The sequence below is a fragment of the Apodemus sylvaticus genome, chromosome 12 (assembly GCF_947179515.1).
Source record: "Apodemus sylvaticus chromosome 12, mApoSyl1.1, whole genome shotgun sequence".
In the NCBI taxonomy this organism is placed as follows: domain Eukaryota; kingdom Metazoa; phylum Chordata; class Mammalia; order Rodentia; family Muridae; genus Apodemus; species Apodemus sylvaticus.
In genome coordinates this window covers 87,631,249-87,645,112 of record NC_067483.1, presented here as the reverse complement: position 1 = coordinate 87,645,112, position 13,864 = coordinate 87,631,249, and the positions used below count along the sequence as shown (strand labels likewise).

At 45.0% G+C, this 13,864-nt stretch overlaps 1 protein-coding gene across 1 annotated transcript; it reads left to right on the top strand.

Annotated features, from left to right (window-relative positions):
* The first annotated feature begins 1,448 nt into the window (after positions 1–1,448).
* LOC127697095 (mesocentin-like) lies at positions 1,449–13,044 on the top strand. The gene is made up of 3 exons (XM_052199941.1): positions 1,449–1,628; positions 10,267–11,378; positions 12,921–13,044. Exons 1-3 carry the CDS (start codon positions 1,449–1,451, stop codon positions 13,042–13,044), a joined length of 1,416 nt encoding a protein of 471 aa, XP_052055901.1.
* Positions 13,045–13,864: the final 820 nt, after the last annotated feature.

Genomic DNA, 13,864 nt, shown 5'->3' with positions numbered 1-13,864 from the left:
AGAATGAGTTGCTATAAAAGGACCCTGTCTACTCCTGCATCTATTGGCTTCCTATTTTGCATTGCATGTGGGTGTCACTGTGTTGCCATTCACCATGAGGTCATCCTTGGAGACTCAATTAATAGGCTATTCAGTCTTGACCTCTTAGACTCAAAGACTGTGAGTTATTAAACACCTTCCTTTACTAAATGTGTTTTTGGACCTTTCCTTATAGGAACACAGAGGTCTAGGAGGCCACTTGCTTTTGTGTTTGACTATAGAAGTATTTTTCTCCAATTCCAAAGAGGGATAATTTGTAATTTACAGCCTCACTTGGTTCTGTGTGAGCCATATTTCCTTTCATCTTGACTCACAAGATTAGCTGTGCATCCTGCTTCTCCAGGTAGCCTGAAATTCTCCTTACTTCCCAATTCTTGCTGGGCAGTGGTGGCGCACACCTTTAATCCCAACACTTGGGAGGCAGAGGCAGACGGATTTCTGAGTTTGAGGCCAGCCTGGTCTACAGAGTGAGTTCCAGGAAAGCCAGGGCTACTCAGAGAATCCCTGTCTCGAAAAACCAAAAACCAAACCAAACCAAACCAAACCAAAACTTCCCAATTCTTGGTGAGAGAGTATTCCAGGCTCCCAAGTCATGTGACCTTCCCTCACTTCTCCTTCCCAACACAGCCTTGGCTGTGAGAACTGAACCCAAAGAACTGCTTCTCTCTAATGTTTTCCAGTTTTCTGAGACATGGGATTGTCGTTTGGGAAGAATTTAGTAGAAAACACTGGTTGAATCTGCTTGAATTTGGTTGAGTATGAATAGTTGAGTTTGGCAGAATAATTGGATCTACAGAACAGAGCGGGAAGACTCTGTATGTGGAGACACTTGAGAGGGAAGGGGTATGGAGAACAGCTGGGGAGAGGAGGGCTACGAGGCTGCTTCTTAATGGGAATCAGCCGACGAAACATCTTCACAGGAAGGCATAAAGAACTCAAGCATCCAATATCCAGCCTGGAGCTGTTGTCTAGACCCCTGTGCTTCTTTGCAGGGGCCAGCACGCCCTAGACAGGGGCAGGACATGCTTCTCGATGGTGATATGTGGGTTCAGCAGATGTGGGGCTCAGAGCCAGGGCCAGTGATGATGGAAGGTCATTCCTGCCTTTTGCCTTGGGCTACCTCCAGGAACTGGCCGGCCTTTGGAGGACTTTAGCCTTCTGCTGGGGGTAGGCCAGAAGTTTGAACCAATTTGATTTAGAAGGCTCCAGTTGGCATATGGTGCAGAACACACACATCCGCTGGTAAAAGAATACTGCAGAGCTCATCCAATAAAGTTAGGACTGGAGTAAACAGGCCTTATAAAAGAAACTTCTGAGGTCAAAAGAGTCACACGGTGTACCTCAGGACGCAGTGTGGACACTGGGCTGAGCTGTTCTCAGCTTCTCTGGCTCCTGGGCTTTTGCCTGGGATGAGGGAACAACAGCTGCTCTGGTGGAAGCTGGGCGGCTCCTCACCCATTGTCCTCTGGCCCCAGGTGCTGAGGAGCAGCCCCACCCTGCAGCTTCTTCAGGGCCCTATGGCTCTCAGTGACGGATTCTGTCAGTGCTCTGAGCTCACAGAGATGCATGTGGGAGACAGATTTTGCGCAGTAAGGTAAACCATGTGAGACGTGAGTTTGTTAAGAGCTTCTTCAGTTGTCATAAAGATGTCATAAAGACATATCAGATGGTGTGTTAATACAAAAAGCATGTTGTTTATCTAGTAGCAGAAGGTTTTCTTCATTCTCAGCAAAGATGTAAACTCCAAACCAGAATAAATGAACAAAAATAGGGTAACGGTGGACCAGCCATGCAATCATGGTGGGAGTCAGGTTGGCATGCCTGGCCACCTAATTTCCTTCCAGATTCGGATTTGTGTTGCTACACTGACTAGGGCAGGAGGTTTCCTGAGTACAAAGCACCAGCACGCCAACTCCTGAGATAAAAAGTCATAAATAGACCTTGAGCCTGTCCCAGAGCCAGGCTCAGTGTCCTTGGGCTGGTCATACTTATAAGCCAGGTCCCGGGTGGGGGCGGGATGAACAACTGCTGTGGAACTTTCCATGAGCTGTCCACTAGCTCTGGGGAAGCTCTGGGGTTCCCCACGGCATGGGGAGGACATGGCTTATGAAACAGGCACAAAACACAGTCCCAGCTCGTAAGGAACAGGGCCCCTGGAGAGAGGACTTGGGAAAGCTTGCCAAGAAAGAAAGGGACAAGTAGGTTGCAAAACTATAAACCACAGTTGTCAATAAGGTCGAGGCATGGCGCCATCACAAAAGTCACTGTCACCTTCCATGGAGCAGAAGCCTGTTTCGCCTCCCACAGAATATGCTGGAAACACAAATTGAGTATTGAGCTAAAAGCTGATCTTATTTCTTTAAATATCAATAAAGGTGTCACAAATATTACACACATGTTTCAGAGGGAAAAAATTCTTTATATTACCACTTATTAGAGCCTTACATGCTTAAGAACTCAGTTTAAGGGGATAGAGAGAGGGCTCAGTGGTTAACAGGGCTTACTGCTCTCTCAGAGAGATCCACATTAGACAGTCCACAACTATGTGAATTACAGATCCAGGGGATGCACTACCTACCTCAGGTCACCTCACAGTCTCACATTCTCGCTCTCTCTCTCTCTCTCTCTCTCTCTCTCTCTCTCTCTTTCTCTCTGTCACACCACACACACAAATACACACATAAAATAAATTTTTAAAAAGGAATTCAGATTAAAATTACAGAAATATTCAGATACCTAAATCAACAATAACCTATTTTTAAAGGATAAGGGTTTATGATATGCTCAGTGCCGAGCACTTGTTAGCATGTACACGACCCTAGGTTGGATCCTTAGCACTGAAAAAAAAAATATCTGGATTCCTCAGTTCCAGATCTCGTCAAATACTTTAAAGCAACAGTTCTCAGTCTGTGGGTCTTGTGACTCATTTGAGAGGTCAAATGATCCTTTCACAGGGGTTGGATATCAGATCTCCTGCATATCAGATATTTACATTATGATTCATAACAGTAGCAAAATTACAGTGATGAAGTAGCAATGAAATAAGTTTATGGTTTGGGGGTCACTACAACATGAGGTTTAGCTGAGCTGTATAAAAGGATCACAGCATTAGGAAAGTTGAGAACCCCTGCTTTAAAGTGTGCAGTCTTGTAAAAATCAGTTGCTGTAACCCTGTCAGGGACCGGGGGTGTTTTCTCTTTATAAAATTTAGGCTCTGTGAATTTTGAGTGTGGCTCCTAAGGCTTCAGACATTGAGAGTTTGCCCCCATTGTGGCAGCACTGGGAGATGGTGGGACCTTTAAGTGGTGGAACCTAGTGAGAAGTCCTTAGTTCACTGGATGAGCTGCCTCTAAGAGGGATTAATGTAGCTTCCGTGGGACACAGATCTCTTGACAGTGGGTTGTTATGATATAGCTTCCTGTGTGGACATTGCACAAGACCTTGGGGCTTAAACTATATAATTTCCAACATTCTAGTCAGGACACCTCTGCTCGAGCACACCATGAGAGTAGGATTTGTGAGTTCACATGGCTGAAAAGTTAAGTGTTTTTGGTTAGGCTTCTTATATATTCCAACTAGAGCTCCAGCTCCAGCTCGCTCTGGCTTTCCTCCGTCCTGAACTCATTGGTGGGCCTCATTCCTCTTCAGTCTTGCTAATTGATAGCCGCAAGGTAGCTGCAACCATCAACTAGAGCTACAGCTAAGGAGAGGAGAGACACACTCCAGCTTCCATTGAATAGGAATCTTGAGCTTGGTTCTGACTGGATCAATCACTATGGCCCGCTACATGCTGACAGGATGAGGTTAAGCACCTGCCACTTAGCGAGAGTTTGGAATTGTCTTCCACTCCAGGAAGTGACCACTCAAACTGATGATGGCTGCAGATGGAGTAAAGATGTTAGATAATCCCAATCTAGGCTGCACCTTGCTAACAGTGAAAGGGAATAGTTTCTAGGCACAAGGCACTGTGGGGAATATTAAGATGTGTAGTTCATAATCTACTAGGTCCAAAAGGACAAGTTGAAAAACACTCACACTGTGCTGTTAGGTATAATGTGAGAAGGAGGCCATCAAATGCTGCAGCATAGTAACATGACACCAGGCCACTCTTGCCTCTGATTAAGGGATTCTAAGCAGATAATACTGGAGTTAGGTCCTAGAGGATGAGCAGATCTGTAATTGTAAGTGAGCAGGGAGGATGGGGTTGGGATTGAGGACCAAGTTGGTACCCCCGTTACTGGGAGTGCTTGCTAAGGCAAGTGATGTAGCCCTAATGGTTACCCTAACAACCAAGATGACCCAAGTCAAGGTGGCAGGTGATGGAGATGTTTTTTCGTTGCCTGACCAGTGAGAAGCACAGAACCTCCATTCATGCCCCACATAGTCCAGGGCAGGAATTGAGCCATGTTGTCACATGTTGACACATGTTGGAGTTGGAAGCCACTGGTGCCACCAATCTGGTGGCTGATGCAAGTGCTTGGAGGGCCATATGGCTCTTGAGGGAGGACTCCTGAGGGAGGACTCTTGAGGGAGGACTCTTGAGGGAGGACTATTCTTCTCCTGTCACTTAAAGCTTAGTCAAGGGTGTTGCTTACTGCTGATCTACAGCTACCATCTCAACTCAACACTCTAGGTAAGTACTCAAACTCTTCAGGCAGCAGCTGTCCCAGGGACTGTGGTAGGAGGGAGGATGGGGTACCTTCCTGGAAGCAGCATTCCTGGCCTCTCCTCCTAGGGCTCCTTGCACCCAGCTACGAGACAGCTTGTTCTCCCTCCTGTAGATGCCCGTCATGTACTCTTGCTTGCCCAGCATGCAGCGGGGTGGGAGGACTGAGAATGGGGAGATAGCTGAGGTGCTTTATCATGACCAGGGCCCCCACCTGACACCTGTCTCATTGCTGCAAAGAAAGAGCAGATTTAGAGCCAGAGGGACACTGCACTCTGCCCAGGCTTGTAAGCTCATGCCTCTTAGTTCACTTCACCTGAGGGAGATGGGCCAGCCTGTGCTTCTCTACCCTATGGTCACATTGAATGTTAGCTTCCCCGTCATTAGCAAAAACAGTGTCCTTGGTCAGTTCGCAGCCACAGGTTGGAATCCACTGGGTATCTGGTGAAATGGTGCCTTCGAGGGCTCTAGTTGTGCGGTACTTTCTGTTGCCTTCTGATTCTTGGTGCCTGTACTTTCCTGTACTTTCCTGCTCGGCTTCCTTTCTGTAATGCAGAGCTGTGCTGCTCATGAAGACATGGCCAGGGATTTTACAGAATTGTCTCTGTCCCTGGTGCCTACCCTTTAGAGTGTTTGCTGAGTCTCTAGTTTGCAACTTGGGGCCCAAATATGGAAATGTCTCCAAAACTTGTATTATTTTTATTAACGTAGGAAAAACAAAATACCTTTTACATGGTACCCAGTGACTTTGTGAAGGAGAACAAAGCAGGCGTGTATTCAGTGACTTGGGCACCTCTCCCAAATGAGAGGATTCAAAGGCATGAGGCTGAATCATAGGTTCCCTTCAAGACAATCGCTACTTCCTAATTCATGTCATAATCAGCTATTTTCCTTAAATGAAATCAACATAGAATAGTTCCCGGAGTCGAGGTAAGGGAGAGGGCTGGAAAGAGGCATGAAAGGACTGTTTGGAAAGACAAACTTCTCTTTCTTTTTCCTCCTCCTTTTCCTTTTTCTCCTCTTCCTCCTTCTCTTTTTCCCCCTACACACACACACACACATACACACACAGACACACACACACACAACATATGCATGCATGCACACATGCACACACACACTCCCGAGTGCACACACACACACACACACACACACAACATATGCATGCATGCACACATGCACACACACACTCCTGAGTGCACACACACACACACACACATGATCTGAGTGGCAGAGTGTTGCCTAGCATGCACAAGGCCTTTGGTTCCATCACCAACACAACAAAAGAAAACAGAAAAAATTCCCAAATGAGCCGACGTGGTCTGACCTCACCACCACGTAGAACCTGCTCCCTTCTCCTCCTTAGGTCTCTTAAGATCCTGCCTGCTTTCCCAGGGTCCCTCCCACCTCACCATGCCACCCCTCGCAGTAGAACCTTCTTCTCCCTGGACCTTCCAAGACCCAACCCGCCTTCACCAGAATTCTGCAGACCGTGAAGCCACCCAGCCCAGAGTCTACCCTAACAAATGCTCCTTTCATCCTTATTCAGAGAAAATTGTCTTTCCATTGAACATCAGTGAATGCTGAGACTTATGGCTATACAAGATGCTGAGAGTGAATGGTGGTGAGCGCTCAGCCCTGAGCGAATCATGGATGCCTTCTGTTCGAATGCTCAGGGAACACTGGGGAAAGGGAGCCAGAAAGAATCTAAGAGCTGGAAGATAAGGAGCAGGGCTGGGGAATGCTCTGGGAAAGACATAGCCACTGTAATCATGAACTCACAACATCTGTGCATGCCTGCACACAACCTGCATGAGTGGCTGCTCTGCAGTCAGGCATGAAGTGAAGAGGGGCTCAGGGGACCCAACTCCTCACTGCTGAACTAGATGCCACAGATAGACATAGAAATAAAGGGAGCCATTGTCTTTGGCTGTGACCCCACCAGGTGCTGTTGGATAGTTCCATTTGTCATACAGAAGACCTTGGTTAAATTAAATGGGCCACAAGTTATGGCCAAAACCAAAAGCCATGAATCTGGGAGGGACAGGCAGGGAAAAGGTGGGGTTGGTACCAATGGGAGGGAAACAACATAGAGTGGAGGGATGATCAGAAAACATTCAATACATGTATGAAATTGTCAAAGAACAAAGTTAGAAAAAGGCATTTCAATTTCATGTTCAACAAACAAGGAAAAAGAGTTTATGCGAACACTATAAACGTAACTTTTATTTGCTAGATGTAATTGTCATCTTGGAGGCTTACTGATGAGTAATCTCACCCTTTGTAGCTCTTTCTGATCTCTGGCTGGCTGGTTCAACTCAGCTGTTGTGGCTCAAACTCCTCTCCAAGCCGACTGATTCCATGTGGCTTCTCTCGGCTTCTCACTGAATTGCTCTGCTTGACTTCAAGCTAACTCTGACAGTCTGTTCTAGTTTTTTGGCTCTTTGTTATTCTCTGGCTTCAGTTGCCTCTGCTGGCTAGCACTGAACTCACAAACAAACTGAACTCCACTGCACTGCACGCACTGCGCTGACTCCTAACTGATGGAAGCTCTCTCCTTGCACTGCTCTTAAGTAAAATAGACTCTTTCTTCTGCTGTTCTTGTGAGAGTTGGGCGTATCCTATCTCTGACTCATTCTGTCAAACCTTTCTTTGATTCTTCACTTTGTCTGCTCCTCAAATCGACATCACTTTCAAACATGATTACTTCCTTCTAAAACTAATTTTATCCTAAAAGTATGTCTGTATTTTAGCCTGAGGCATTAAAGGCATGTACTAAGGGCATGTTTGGATTCCAGTCAGATCCCACAGACGTAGAAAGTCTTTGGAATGAGATCCCTTGCCAGAATGGCCATGTTGCTAGCTTAAATTCCTCTGCAGAATATCATTTTAAGAGTAATTAAAGTTTGGGATCATGAGTCTATTGGAAAATTACTATATTAATTCTAGAAAGCTGAACATGCCAGTATCTTACCTTGTCTCCTTTCATAAATGAATCACTAAAGCTCAAAATTACTAAGAAAGCAAAAGAAAATAATGGAAATCCAACTTATATTGACTAACATGTTGATGTTTACCTGCTTCATTTGTAAGAATTTGGCTGATGTGGTGGCTCCAGAGTTAATCCCAGCACTTGGGAGGCAAAGGCAGGTTTATATCTGTAACTCTGAGGCCATCCAGGGCCACACAGTGAGACTTTGCCTCAAAAAAAAAAATAAGAGCTGTAGACTTAAGATCTGTTCATTTTGCTACATATACATTTTATCTCAATTTAAATGTGGATTAACTAAGCCAATGATGATGGAATCCTTGGCTAATGTTCATGTGAAGCAGTGTGCTGGCAAAATGGCCATTTTAACTATATTGATCCTGCTGATCCATGAGCATGGGAGGTTTTCCCATTTTTTGAGGTCTTCTTCCATTTCCTTCTTCAGAGTCTTGAAGTTCTTGTCATAAAGATCTTTCACATGTTTGGTAAGAGTCACCCCAAGATACTTTATACTGTTTGTGGCTTTTGTGAAGGGGGTCATTTCCCTAATTTCTTTCTCAGCCTGCTTATCCTTTGAGTATAGGAAGGCCACTGATTTGCTTGAGTTGATTTTATAACCTGCCACTTTGCTGAAGTTGTTTATCAGCTGTAGGAGTTCTCTAGTGGAGTTTTTTTGGGTCACTTATGTAGACTATCATGTCATCTGCAAATAATGATAGTTTGACTTCTTCCTTTCCAATTTGTATCCCTTTGACCTCCTTATGTTGTCGAATTGCCTGAGCTAGTACCTCAAGTACAATATTGAAAAGATAAGGAGAGAGGGGGCAGCCCTGTCTAGTCCCTGATTTTAGTGAGATTGCTTCAAGTTTCTCTCCATTTTGATGCTGGCTACCGGTTTGCTGTATATTGCTTTTACTATGTTTAGGTCTGGGCCTTGAATTCCTGTTCTTTCCAAGACTTTAAGCATGAAAGGATGCTGAATTTTGTCAAATGCTTTTTCAGCATCCAATGAAATGACCATGTGGTTTTTTTCTTTGAGTTTATTTATGTAGTGGATTGCATTGATGGATTTCCGTATATTGAACCAACCCTGCATTCCCGGGATAAAGCCTACTTGATCATGGTGGATGATCGTTTTGATGTGCTCTTGGATTCGGTTGGCAAGAATTTTATTGAGTATTTTTGCATCGATGTTCATAAGGGAAATTGGTCTGAAGTTCTCTTTCTTTGTTGGATCTTTGTGTGGTTTTGGTATCAGCGTAACTGTGGCTTCGTAGAAGGAATTGGGTAGTGTTCCTTCTGTTTCTATTTTGTGGAATAGTTTGAAGAGTATTGGTGTTAAGTCTTCTTTGAAGGTCTGATAGAATTCTGCACTGAAACCATCTGGTCCTGTGCTTTTTTTTGGTTGGAAGACTTTCTATGACTCCTTCTATTTCTTTAGGCGTTATGGGACTGTTTAGATGATCTATTTGGTCCTGATTTAATTTTGGTATTTGGTATCTGTCAAGGAAATTGTCCATTTCCAGTGTGCTGGAAAGAAAGGAACCTGGCAGGGAAGAGCGGTGGCCTCTGGGAGGCAGACATGTGCTCTGAGCACAGACAGAGTTGAGGCAGAGAAGAGCAGCCTTTTGTTGGTGCTGGGCTGAGCCGGGCTATTTCCAGCTGTGGGGAGCAGAGTGAGAACCTCTTCTGTGACATGTTTAACCAGTACTAATTGTGCAGTCAGCTAATTACAGCTAATTAGGCTTGCCGCAGTTCAACAGGGTTGTGAAGGCCTCAGTTGTTCTCTGAGGCCTGGGTTGGATGTGGGTCTTGTGACTTCAGATTATGGTCTGCAATAGTTTGCCTGCAACATACATGGCTCTGAGTCCCATCCCCAGCAGCACAGAATACATGGATGTAGTTCTATTATTTTAAATAACTTCTGGGCCCCAGATAATCTCTGTTTGCCTTACACTTTCATCTCCAAGAGTTAGGGGTTTGAAGAATAATCCCGAGTCAGGGAACCGTGATCTGCAGAGTCCTGAGGACAGCAAGAACAAAGTCTGCCCTGGACTACCTCTATGCACCACCAGTCTATCCCTCTTAGATCCAAGGTAGTTACAATTTGAAAACAGGGGTACATACTTGAGAGTGCAGCATTGTTTATGAAAGCAAAAGGACAGAACCCATCTGCAGATGAGGAGACTGGGGCTGAGAGATGGCTCAGTGGTTAAGAGCACTGGCTGTTCATCCAGAAGACTTGGGTTCAATTCTCAGTACCCACATGGCAGCTCAGAGCTGTCTATAATCCCACTTTCAAGGAATATGACATCCTCACAGAACATCAGTGAGCACAAAATAAAAACAAATAAGCCATTTTAAAAAGACAAGGAAAAGAAATAAAAATCCAGCATTTAAAAAAAAGCATGTTGTATCCCTATACTACAACCCCGAGAAAAAGAGTAAACATGTCCCATACACTGACTCGGAGAGCACTGAAAGATATTGCTATTATTTGTTGTTGTTATTAAATTTGTTTAAAATTTTATATGTATATATGTGTGTCTGTGTGTATTCCCCATGTGTACAGGTGCCATGGAAGTCAGAAGACACTGAATCCCCAGAAGATGACACTGGATCCCCAGCAAATGACAGTGAATCCCCAGAAGATGACACTGGATCCCCAGCAGATGACACTGGATCCCCAGAAGATGACACTGGATCCCCAGCAGATGACAGTGAATCCCCAGAAGATGACACTGGATCCCCAGAAGATGACCCTGAGTCCCCAGAAGATGACACTGGGTCCCCAGAAGATGACACTGGGTCCCCAGAAGATGACACTGGATCCCCAGAAGATGACACTGGATCCCCAGAAGATGGCACTGGATCCCCAGAAGATGACACTGGATCCCCAGAAGATGGCACTGGGTCCCCAGAAGATGACACTGGGTCCCCAGAAGATGGCACTGGATCCCCGGAAGATGGCACTGGATCCCCAGAAGATGATACTGGATCCCCAGAAGATGGCCCTGGATCCCCAGAAGATGACACTGGACCCCCAGAAGATGACCCTGGGTCCCCAGAAGATGACACTGGATCCCCAGAAGATGGCACTGGATCCCCAGAAGATGACACTGGATCCCCAGAAGATGACCCTGGGTCCCCAGAAGATGACACTGGATCCCCAGAAGATGGCACTGGATCCCCAGAAGATGACACTGGATCCCCAGAAGATGACCCTGGGTCCCCAGAAGATGACATTGGGTCCCCGGAAGATGACCCTGGATCCCCAGAAGATGACACTGGATCCCCAGAAGATGGCACTGGATCCCCAGAAGATGACACTGGATCCCCAGAAGATGACACTGGGTCCCCAGAAGATGACACTGGATCCCCAGAAGATGACACTGGATCCCCAGAAGATGACACTGGATCCCCAGAAGATGGCACTGGATCCCCACAAGATGACACTGGATCCCCGGAAGATGACACTGGGTCCCCGGAAGATGGCACTGGGTCCCCAGAAGATGACACTGGGTCCCTGGAAGATGACACTGGATCCCCGGAAGATGACACTGGGTCCCCGGAAGATGACACTGGATCCCCGGAAGATGACACTGGATCCCCGGAAGATGACACTGGGTCCCCAGAAGATGACACTGGGTCCCCAGAATATGCATTGGATCCCCTGGAGCTGGAGTTAGAGGCAGTTGTAAGCCACCTGACATGGGTGCTGGGACCCAAACTTGGGTGCTCATACCATGGAACCATTTCTCCTGACCCTTATTTTTTAAGTGTGTGTGTGTGTGTGTGTGTGTGTACCTAAGTGTACATGTCCATGGAGGCATTGACTCTTCCCAGAGCTTCACCACTAGGCCATTTCTCCAGGCCCTTAAGCTATTGTTTTAAAATAAAAATAATTATTTTATGTCTATGTAGCTTTTTTTGAGACAGGGTTTCGCTGTGTAGTCCCAGCTGCCTGGAACTCTCTCTATAGAAAGGCTGGCCTCGAACTCAGAGATCCACCTGCCTCTGCCTCCCAAGTGCTGGGACCAAATGGATGTGCCACCATCGCCTGGCTCTGTTCATGAAGGTTTTTACCTGCATGTATCTGAACCATGTAAATACCTGGCAGCCATGTAGGTCAAAAGAACACACCAGATCACCAGAAACTGGAGTTATGGACTATGAGAACCATGTTGTGGCTACTGGGGACCAAACCTAGGTGCTCTGAGAGCAGCGAGTGCTCTCTCCAGCCTCTAAAGCTGTTACTTTTCAATGAAAAGGCCAGGCAGTGGTGGTGCACGCCTTTAGTTCCAGCACCTGGGAGGCATAGGTGGATGGATGTCTGAATGAGTTCAACCATGAGTTCAACCAGGTCTACAGAATGAGTTCTAGGACAGCCAGGGCAACACAGAGAAATACTGTCTCTAAAAAATTAAAAACTAAAACAACAACAACAAAAGAAGCTGGCTAGAGCACAGTGTCTGTCTATCTGTGTGTGTGTGTGTGTGTGTGTGTGTGTGTGTGTATGTGTGTAGTAAGTTTGTTGAGTGCAGGTTTGTAGTCACCCATGTATTTGAAGTCATCCTGTGAAGGAACAAGAAACTAAGTAATGGGAATGCTTGCATGGGAGGGTGTGTGTGTGGGAAATGTGGGAAGCAGGTAAGGAGGTGGGGACACTTTTCACAGCAAGTGGCTTTTGTTTAGTTTTTGTTTTATTTGATCCATCTGCCTGTGACTCTTAGGTGATGGAAATTATAGGCATGCATCACCAAACCTGGCCACAGCTCAAATTGTAAAAATACATTGCTTACAAGTTAAGTGACTATGTTAACCAATAAAGGAGTAAAATAAATTCATCAAAATGTTTTATTCAAAAACAGTTTTGAATATTTATTTGAATATTAAAATTTAAATAATAAATTTTGTAAATTTATCATTTATTTATTTATTTATTTTTAGCAGGAAGGCAAGTTTTAGGGCAGAAGGGAGTCCTGTGATTATTTAATCTGGCATTTCTCAGGCAGTGTGTATTGGTCTAGGTATACTGGCAATTTTTATTTATTTATTTTTCCAGTAATAGAGTCTTGTTTGTTTTACATTGCTGAAGCTGGAATTCTGGGTCTTGATTGGCAAGTGCTGGAGCAGACACAGATCCCCAGCCCCGGAATAGGTTTTAATTCCTGTTGTATTAAGTGAATTAAAGAGTTATTAAATGACCATGTTCCTGTAATACAGATCCTCTGCGAGCCCTGGGCTGTGGAGAGCAGGTGTCCAGGCCGTGACTCAGGCTGTGGCTGAGCTGCTGTCTCCTCTTGGAACAGCTCCTCCTGTGCCGGTTTTAAGCATGAGGCAGTCCTGACTTGTTTATAGTCTCAGCTGCCTGCTGTCATGGCAAGGGGCCCAGGAATCAAAGGGAATTCTGATTCTGCCCACAACCAGGCAATGTGGAGCCTGGCATTTATAAGTCAGCAAATGCGCCTCAGGAGTTTTTTCCTCCAGGTCTGAAAGTTATAACTGAAAACTCTGCTCTTCTAGTTTAAAGTCTTAAAGAGGTTGTTGCCCACAGTAAGGAGAAATTGACTTGCCGAGTATTATGAGCTAAGACTGTACTTTGACTTGTTGATTAAAAATAAAAGATGAAATTACTAAGTGAATGAGTTGAAAACAAACATACAACCCCCCCACAAATGCAAATGAGTTGGTTCTTAGTTGTGCCAGATGTCAAACTCCCTTGTCAGCTGTATCTAGGGACCAGTAGCATTGAGGTAATGTGAAAGTTCTTGAGGTATGATAGCTAAGGAATTAGCTGAAACTGCAGAAAATATTAGACCTTTTAAAATGTAATATTTTAGTTTCAATGTCTATGTAGGCATATAGCAACACTTTTACAAACTCTGGATAACCATGCAGTAACTTCTTTAATACATGATATGTATTAGAATGGGTTATCATTTGAGTACAATTATATTAATATATACTACGTAACAGGCACAAAGTATCTACAGTGCTTTGCATTTATCTGTCCACTTAGTTCTCAGCAACCTATTAGATATGGGTAGTAGCTCTATACAGAGGAAACTGGAGCACTCAAAGTTTAGTTAGTTCAGGGTCATGCAGTAAGAGACAGAGTTGGGATTCTACCACAGACTATGTTGATTTTGTTGAACACATTCAGTTTA

What these genes read in the sequence shown, in the direction of transcription:
- LOC127697095 (XM_052199941.1), top strand. Translation starts at nt 1,449, where the DNA reads ATGAGGGAACAACAGCTGCTCTGGTGGAAGCTGGGCGGCTCCTCACCC. An exon ending in TGGGAGACAGATTTTGCGCA is followed by an intron (nt 1,629 to 10,266) that starts GTAAGGTAAACC and finishes CCATGTGTACAG; the next exon opens with GTGCCATGGAAGTCAGAAGA. An exon ending in TTGGATCCCCTGGAGCTGGA is followed by an intron (nt 11,379 to 12,920) that starts GTTAGAGGCAGT and finishes CCTGTAATACAG; the next exon opens with ATCCTCTGCGAGCCCTGGGC.